Source organism: Magallana gigas, chromosome 8, assembly GCF_963853765.1.
Source record: "Magallana gigas chromosome 8, xbMagGiga1.1, whole genome shotgun sequence".
NCBI lineage: Eukaryota > Metazoa > Mollusca > Bivalvia > Ostreida > Ostreidae > Magallana > Magallana gigas.
Window position 1 is genome coordinate 31,505,984 of NC_088860.1, and position 9,518 is coordinate 31,515,501.

The window sequence follows — 9,518 nt, forward strand, 5'->3', positions numbered from 1 at the left end:
GTCTGTCAGATATGTTTTAAAATGAGAGGAACGACCTACATGCGTGCTGTATCATAACAATGACTAGCTGTAATCTGAAGATGACGTGCAGATTCTACTTAGATATCGTGGGTCTTAATCTTGAAGTTAAGAGGGGAGAGAGAAAGCTAGGCACGTAGTAACAGAGATGAGGGACACTTTTTTCAACCGACCTTTTACATGTACTTATATTTATATACATTTGTACATAAAGTTAAAACAATAAGTGAACTGTTTGTTAACGTTTTCGTATAGTGCATTAATATCTACAGCACCCCCATTCCCGACCATTGATTAGGAGTAAGCGTTTCCTTTTTTTTTTTTTGTTTTTTTTTTTGGAGGGGAAAGGATGAGAGATTTATCATTCTTGCGCTTCCAAAACCGATGCTATACTTACGAGAGAGAGAGAGAGAGAGAGAGAGAGAGAGGGGGGTGTTGGGGGTAGGGAGTTCTAAACTTCCTTGTAGCTTGAAGGACTCATTGTAAGGAGACTGGGTGTTAAACAAATCAGCCAAGAGATTAACCTTCAAATACAGATACGCTGTCAACATGACGGAAATATTCAAATATCGATATCTATACATTGTTTAATTTTTTTCTTATCTTTACACATAACTTTTCGTGTATTCGAATAGCGTTTCGAAGATAATAAATATGATCTTACATCTGTCACCACTATCGGTCTCTCTTAAATTCAATTCATTCTAAAAATTATATGTACTATGTTTTTACCTTGTTCATTGCCAAGATAAACGTGTCTGAAAATAAAATATAGTGATGAACTTGCATTTAAGTTCTATCGTAAAGTAAAATATCGTAAAGTGTGTTTACATATTAAGCCATTCATCCCTTTTTATTGTGAATTTTCGTGGTTATGGTGACATACAATTTGTACATGTAAAATGAAAAAGCAAGATTCATATATATTGAATTCTTCATCATGATTTTTCTAACATGCAAAATAATAGTCTTTGAAATATGTTCTATATGATATATACATCTAAACACATAAAATACTAAAAAGAAAGTGAAAGTCGCATACATTGATTCTCCAGCAATTATAAACCAGTCCACTAACACGCGCGAATTCTGGAAAATGAATTCCAATATAAACGGTGATTTCATGCTGGAATTATTTCGGGAAAGGGATGGGGAAGGTACCTTCCACATTACCTATTCCGGATTCGCGCATCTGGATCAGCATTTACACAGTTTGGGGATTTAGTTCGTTTCAGGTGGCTTAGCGATGCAACAATTGAGTTGTGTACTCGTGTTTTTTGTATCACCTCCAGTTGTCAAGTAAAATTTATCTCCACACAACCCTGCATCGATATTCAACGTGGGCGTTGAACTGTCGGCAGTGAATGTCGCCTTCTGGCATTTACATTGGCAATCGTCTGCCTTGCTGTAACAGTCGCCAAATTTAGCGCTGCGAATTTCGCAATGACTGGCGCCGTCACGGCGGAAATCTTCTACGAATGAGTAAACTCCATTTAGCAATTCTCCGTTGGCAATCGTCTTCATTGTTGCCATATGAAACCAATCTGAAGAGTTCATTTTAACATAACAAGAGTAGGCGGTCCAGGTTCCATCCACGTCTTGAGCTTCCATTTTAAATTGCACAGGTTCGTTCAACTTCCACTCTAAAGGCACCATGGTCTTTCCACCTGTTCCTTCATTCCCGAACCGTGACACTTCAACTCCCTTGCCGCTGTAGGCCACCTGTACTCGTTGGTCCTCTGAGGGATCTGAATTTGAAGAGCTGTCCCAAACAGAGAAAATTGCCATTTTCCTCCCATCATACAGCTCTTGTATGCCGCTGTATCCACGACTGAATCCAATGACACAAAAATAGCTCCCTGTCTGTGATTCGGAGACGCATACTTCATTACAGACGCATTTTGCGTTCTTTGGCAAATCAAACCAAAGGTGGACGGAACGCGCTGCAGGGTGTGCCATTCTCACTGTACCTAAAACAGCAATTATATAGCGTCAAACATGAGTTCAACGGAAATACCATGCATGTGCCCGATCACTAAATCATTTTTCATGTTATTTATCTTTTATCAGATCATTTGGTGCTCTTATGAATAATTCTTGGCGTATTCAATTAAAAAGGTGTTTTGAACAAGGTTTAGTTGGGCATGCAAAATGTAAAGGAATAATTAAATGCGTATTATGATAATACATCATATATATTTCCTATTTCGAAATAGACCGAATTTTAAAATTTTGTATAAATTCATTTTTGAATAAATTAAAGTTTTTAGCTCTATCTTATAAATTAGTAAAACCTAAAACCAAGAAAGGCTTTTTTTATAAACTTATCAGAGTTTAGGGAGTTGATCTTGATTTTGCCTATTCAATTAAAAGGTGTTTTGGACAAGGTTAAGTTGGGCATGCGTAAGGTAAAGGAATATTTCCTATTTCGAAATAGGCTGCCGAATTTTAACATTCAGTTTAAGTTCATGTTTGAATATATATTTATTTAACGTTTCTGGCTTTATCTTATAAATCCAAGTAAACCGAAAACCAAGATGGCCTATTTATGAACGAATCAGATTTTTGGAATCGAGTTGTTTTTTATCAACTCTCCTATGCAGTTACTCTGACAGACCGGAAATATATAAAACAATGGTTTGACCTATGCACAAATCATCACTGCTGACAATACGTAGTACTTGAAAATAATCGATAAATTCGATGTAATGCATTCAGACGCATTGTTTTTCGAGGAAACTTTATTATAAATACCTTAGAAATAGTTAGATTTTAAATGGTATGAACAATTAAGATATTTTTGTATTCGTATTTATTTCTACGCCAGTTTGATTACAGTGGTAGCGTTTAGAATCAAGGGCATACTAATAGAATCCAATCTAAAGAAAGCACCAGTACTAGCGTAGACATGACTTTACTTTAATTATTATTTTTTTGTTAAAAATTGTTTTGATACACTTTTCCAGAAATATATCGATTACTGATACAAAATGCATCGTTGAGTTAGATGGCTTAATTTAATCTTTGAATACAACAAAACAAGCTTCATGGGGGGGGGGGGGGGGGGGTGTCTGTCTATAGCTCGGAATTCTTATTGGAGAAGCCCGATAATTTATATTAGAAAATAGTGTCCGTAGTTATTTCAATAGAGTTAAGAGATTACTTGTCATGCGAGGTAACATATCGTTGATATGAAAATAAGTTATAATATATTGTAGTCTATGAAATCAATCCCTGTCAGTACTTCAGTACTTTGATTAAAAAATTACTGTGTCAAATACACATTTTCCTCATCAAGAAGCCTCTCTTTCGATCACGATAAGAAATTCAACACGTGTCGATCATGATGTTTCGATTATGAATTTATAAACCCTGGATTGGCCGACTGAGCAGCAACACAACTTAAAGTAATACAGATAGAACAAAATAAGAACGATAACAGATTTTTTTTTTTCATCAAGAAATTTAAAACATCCATGATCGAGTAAAGCTGGGGAATGGGGGGGGGGGGTTACATTAATTTAGTTTTTGCAGTCGTTACCGTCTATATTACAAATTACATTTGGCAGAATTTGGCAAAATCGAAATCAATATCGTTATGGTTGAGTATCTACTACATGTACATGTAGTTCTAGTGATACAAAAATTATCAAATGCACAGTTTGTTTACACAATCGTAATAAAGTGGAAGTAAATCAGCAGCATAACTTTTGTTCTAGTCTGTACACGTACTGTCACGAATGCAGCGCGTGTATCTGATATGAACAGTACTTGTTGTTATGATAATAATTATAATCGTTACAACTTTGAAAACATTTACCTGATGCTATGATGATATCACTTACCTAAAGTGCAAAGACGTGGACTATAGATTGTTGTCGAGGTGTCGAAATACTACAGAACAAAACGAAAGCGTAACCCGTAATCGATTTAAAACTTCCTGTTGAATCAAAGGACTGAAAGGGCTCACAGGAAAATCTGCATAGTTTATTAGTGATTTAATTTACTGTAATCTTTTATTGCAGTAACTCAACAGAGAGTGAGAAATGTTGTGGAGAATTCTTTAAACCAACTAAACACGTTGTCAAATCAAGAGACAAGAAAATATTATCAGTAAAATACGTATATGACACGTAGGATTTCACATTTATTACTTTAATATCTTTTGGCAACATTTTTAGCCAGCTTCGGGCAGAAACAAGCCAGTTCAAGAAATGTTTACATATTCTTATCTTCAAATGTACAAGATAGCCGCACACCCCCCTTAATCTTACACATACTTCTCCATTTTTAGAGTTGATTATCGATTTTAATGAAATTTTCCGAGCTTTTATAAAATGACATTGCCTCAAAGTTGTAAAACTTTCAACGATTACGTAACTGTGGCAAAACGGAGGTGAAAAATGTCTGGACCTAAGCACAAATCATCAGCACTGACAAGACTTATGGTACTTGAAAATAATCGATAAATTCGATGTAATGTATTCAGAAGCACTGTTTTTCAATGAAACATTTTATACACAACAAAATAGTCAGATATTACATAGTACGAACAATTTAGATTTTTCGTGGTGTATTCCTACGCCAGCGGTTCGCTGTCACATTCGTAACTACTCGGACATTTCCGCTGGCGAAACCAGCGGAAATTACAGAGTATTTACGATTGCTTGGGTAGAATTTTCCAGAAATATTTCGATTTCTCATACATAATGCATCGTAGAGCATGCTGGCGTTAATTCTTTATAATAAGTCTATTTTCTAATCTTTAAATATTACACAACATGATTCATATGGGGTTTTCCGTCTCGCATTATAACTCGAAATTCTTCTCGACAAAGCCCGATCATTAATATATTATTTTTTTTTAATACAGCTAAAAAATTACTTGCCATGCAAAATTACATATTGTTGATTCTAAAATGAATAGTAGTTAATAAAATGAACTCCTGTCAGTACTTGAGCTCTTTGATTTTCCACGTTCCCCCTTGGTATGATGTGCATTTTAAACTATTTTTCTGTCGCTTCTTTCCCTGACAAACATTTCCATATTGCAGAGGAGTGGTCTTCAATTCTGTTTGATCTTTGAACAGGTGCTTTTAAATTCATTGCTTTACCTGGTATAATCTTCTCTCTATCTGAGCTGACGTTGGTGATGCTGGTGTTGGTGGATGTGTTGGTGGTGCGATAACTTCCTGTGCCATTGACGTCTGTGCTAGCATTCCTAGCTAGATAAAAATATGTCAATACATTCTGTCTCGCTTTCATTGATGTACCTGTATCTTGCAGCTACATCCTAAGAGATACATGTACATGTGATATATTAAATCCAGACACGTAGCATCAGAAAGGGGGGGGGGCGTGGGGGCAAAGTTTTTTCTTAAATTTATTTTCAATAAATTGATTTAAGAAGGAGATGGCTCCCCACTTTTATGAGACCATGTAAAAAAAAATTGAAAATAAGAAAATGAACATTGAAGTTGAAGTTAAAGGTGAACCATCCCCCCCCCCCCCCCCCGTGAACCATCCCCCCCCCCCGGTTTGGGATTTTCATGATTCTGCAAAGTAACATTTTCCCTTCTTTTTTTTTTTGCTTGTCAGTATTGTTTGGATGAGCCTGCCCCCCCCCCCCTACATATACCTGCCTGAAATCAACAACAAGAGAAGCTAATGTCTTTGTGCAATTAACAAAACGTATTCATCACAATGAAAGCAGAAATATCTGATTGAAAAGGTTTTTACTTTCTATGGGTGACAGCATATCATTATCGGTCCTCGCAATTGGTTATTTTGCCAAAAACCAGTAGTTCCTCACTAAACTGATTTGGGGATTTTCCATTTATTCAGTAAAAACGCGTCTGAAACTGTACATGACCATGTTCAAATTTGATGATGAAGTGTTGAATTGTCATAGTCCCAATAATTTAAAAGCAATTTATTTACAATACTTACCCTCAGTTATTTTAATTTAATCTGTTTTATGTGACCAAAAAGAATACTTTAGAAAACAGAGAATAGGTTTTAGTATATGCTGATGTCACACTCTGATCAATTTTTTTTAGACAAAATGTTTTTATTTATGGTAGCCATACTGGAAAAAGATTATCAATACCACAAATTCTCAAATCAGATGATATGTTATGATTTACTGGACGGCTGTTGAGCTTATTATCACTCTACCGATTTTGCTCGGATCGAGACTTAGTAATTATTCATTGATGAAAGAAAATCGAACACAATTTTTCTTACTTTCATAATCAATAGCTAACATATGTTACAATGTACAAGTCCTGTGATTTTGACGGTTGTTTAATGCGTTCGAGACATCAAGCAATATCTTAGAGAGGGTGACTGCTTATACATTGTAGGATTGGAATATACATCTTTGAAAACATTTTTTTAAATGTTATGCTTTGTAACAATCTCGCCAAGTACATGTAAAACACAACTTAACCAATAATGATTTTAGAATTCCAAGGCATTGGTCTATCATATCATACACCTGTGTGGATTTTTGGAAAATTGTTAAGGCTTTAAAGGGTGCCAAAATGCCACATTGGCACTGACATACTTGAAAGAATCGGGCACAAAGGTCAAACACTATGAAAGTAATGGTCATGATCTTGGTAAAAAAAAATATTTTTCGATTTCAATGTTACTAATGCTTCGGTAAGGCATTATTAATAGGCCACCAACATTTGAGAGTTATTCGTACAGTTGTAAGCAAATTATAGAGCTTACAATTCTTTGCTATGTAAACAAATCTTTGTTTACATTTTGAATGTTGAACTGAAAATGAATTCGTGGGAAACATGCTTACTTTTATATTAACTGTATAAAAGTTCTGCATGTTTCCATGTAGCGTAAAGCAACAATGACTGTTTCTAAATTATGTTTAAAAAGATAGTAAAGTTTTTTCGTTTTACAGAATTACTATTTTTTTCTTTTTTCTTGACTACAACAATACGAGTCATTTTTTTTTTACCTTATATGAATAATTTAAACACATTCATAAATATGAACTTGAATAAATAAACATTTATAGTGTAGAAACATAAAATATTATGTTTTAGCTCACCTGAGCCAAAGGCTCAAGTGAGCTTTTCTGATCACAATCTGTCTTGTCGTCGTTGTCGTCGTTGTCGTCGTCGTTGTAAACTTTTCACATTTTCATCTTCTTCTCCAGAACCGTTGGGCATATTTCAATTTGGCACAGAACACCACTAGGTGAAAGGAATTCAAGTTTGTTCAAATGAAGGGTCACGCCCTCTTTAAAGGGGAGATAATTGAGAATTATTGAAAATTTGTTTGGTTTTTTTCAAAAATCTTCTTCTCAAAAACTATTCGGCAGGAAAAGCTTAAAATTCCGTGGAGGCTTCCTCAGGTAGTGCAGATTCAAGTTTGTTCAAATCATGGTCCCCGGGGGTAGGGTGGGGCCACAATAGGGGGATCATGTTTTACAAAGGAATATATAGAGAAAATCTTTAAAAATCTTCTTCTCAAAAACTATTAGGCCAGGAAAGATTAAATTTGAGTGTAAGCATCCTCAGGTAGTGTAGATTCAAGTTTGTTCAAATCATAGTCCCCGGGGGTAGGGTGGGGCCACAATTGGGGGATAAATTTTTATACAGGAATATATAGAGAAAATCTTTAAAAATATTCTTTTCAAAAACTTTTAGGCCAAGAAAGCTCAAATTGGAGTGTAACCATCCTCAGATAATGTAGATTCAAGTTTGTTCAAATCATGGTCCCCGGGGGTAGGGTGGGGCCACAATGGGGGATAAATTTTTATATATAGAGAAAATCTTTAAAAATCTTCTTCTCAAAATTATAAGGCCAGGAAAGCCCAAACTTGAGTGGAAGCATCCCCAGATCGTATAGATTCATATTTGTTTAAATAATAATTCAGGGGTAGGGTGAGGCCACAATGGGGGATGAATTTTTACATAGATATATAGAAAAAAAATTTAAAAATCTTCTTTTTAAAGACTATTTGGCCAAAAAAGCTTAAACTTGTGTAGAGGCATCCTCGGGTAGTGTAAATTTAAGTTTGCAAAATCACAGTCCTAGTGGTTGGGCGGGGCCGTGATGGCGGTTTGAATTTTTACATAGGAATTTATAGAGAAAATCTTTAAAAAATTTTTGGGAAAGTTTTCGGTCCAAAACTCAGTACTTAGTGTGAAAGCACAGGTTAAGCAGATTTAAGTTTGATGAAACCATGATTCCCTAGAGAAAATTGGGGCCACGAAATGGGGGGGGGGGGTACATAGGAATAGAGAACAATCTTCTTACAGGTACAACAACAAAAGGGGCTTGGTATTTACCAAAAAAAAAAGAGGTGGATAAAAATTGACAGATTTTCAAATTTTTTTAAAGCAAGATCTACTGTACTTAGTTGTCAAGATATGTTGATACTGTAATGCTAATTTGATCAGAATTAAGGCAATTGTTGCTCAGGTGAGCGATGTGGCCCCTGGGCCTCTTGTTTTTTAAATCATCGGTTTCCATGGTAACATTCTTTAAATTTTGATTTGAGCAGTAATGTTATTATATTATTTGCAAATTCACCATGTATTTAATTTCATATTCTACATTTCATAGCTTAAAAAGCTGCCATTCTTTCATCTCCGATACCACGTCAACGTCGCCATAAACAGCAAATACATGTATCAATATGCTTCAATGTAATTAATTCGATTAAGCATAATTCCTTAATTTTGAAAGATATAATAGTTTCACTACTTCAATGGTGTGTGCCTACAAATTTAGTAAAGCGCGTTAGCACACATCGCTGCAATTTTGAGACTACATCTTTCAAAAAATAAGGATTTAATGCTTATACATGTATTTAATTTTTTTTAAACCTTTTTCCTTGTTTGTAAATGTGATCAGTAATGTTTTTAAAAAAATCTGTACGATCATTATCATCTGGGTTAGCTTAACAAGGTTGACTCTAATTTGTTCTGCCTAATTTTTTTCAGGGTTTTTGAAACCTACTGATATAATTATTATTTTAAGATTAAAAAGAAATAGACTTTTATTACCTCTTTTGTTTAGGGGGTCATCTCAAAGTGTGTTTATTTTAAACATAGGGCCCTGTGGGATTTTGCTTGGAATGTATCAATTTTGCACATTTTTTTTCATCTAATATGATCTTCTGTCTCGGGGATTTTTTTCTGTTTACATAATTGTGAAAGTTATTGCTAAAAAGCATCAAATGATCAAATAGAAAAAAAGCATTTTACCTCCTGGTTTGTTCATCTAATATTACCTTCTGTCTCGGGTATTTTTTTTCTGTTTACATAATTGTGAAAGTTTTTGCCAAAAAAGCATCAAATGATCAAATAAAAAAAAAACCTTTTACCTCCTGGTTTGTTCTAGGGGTCTTATCAAAGTTCTCTTTATATGCCATATTATCCATTTATAAATGATAATAAAACAAAGTAAAATTCGACATTTTAACCTTTCAGTACCCTGTGTGTGTGGGTTACAGTGTTATTTCC

General features: G+C 34.6%; 1 protein-coding gene across 1 annotated transcript; it reads right to left on the reverse strand.

Moving 5' to 3' along the window:
- Positions 1–1,054: 1,054 nt before the first annotated feature.
- LOC105332089 (uncharacterized) lies at positions 1,055–3,959 on the reverse strand. Its single transcript, XM_011434529.4, has 2 exons — positions 3,864–3,959; positions 1,055–1,988 (listed from the first exon to the last, which is right to left on the reverse strand). Exon 2 carries the CDS (start codon positions 1,975–1,977, stop codon positions 1,240–1,242), a length of 738 nt encoding a protein of 245 aa, XP_011432831.3. The 5' UTR covers positions 1,978–1,988; positions 3,864–3,959; the 3' UTR covers positions 1,055–1,239.
- Between the last annotated feature and the right edge of the window lie 5,559 nt (positions 3,960–9,518).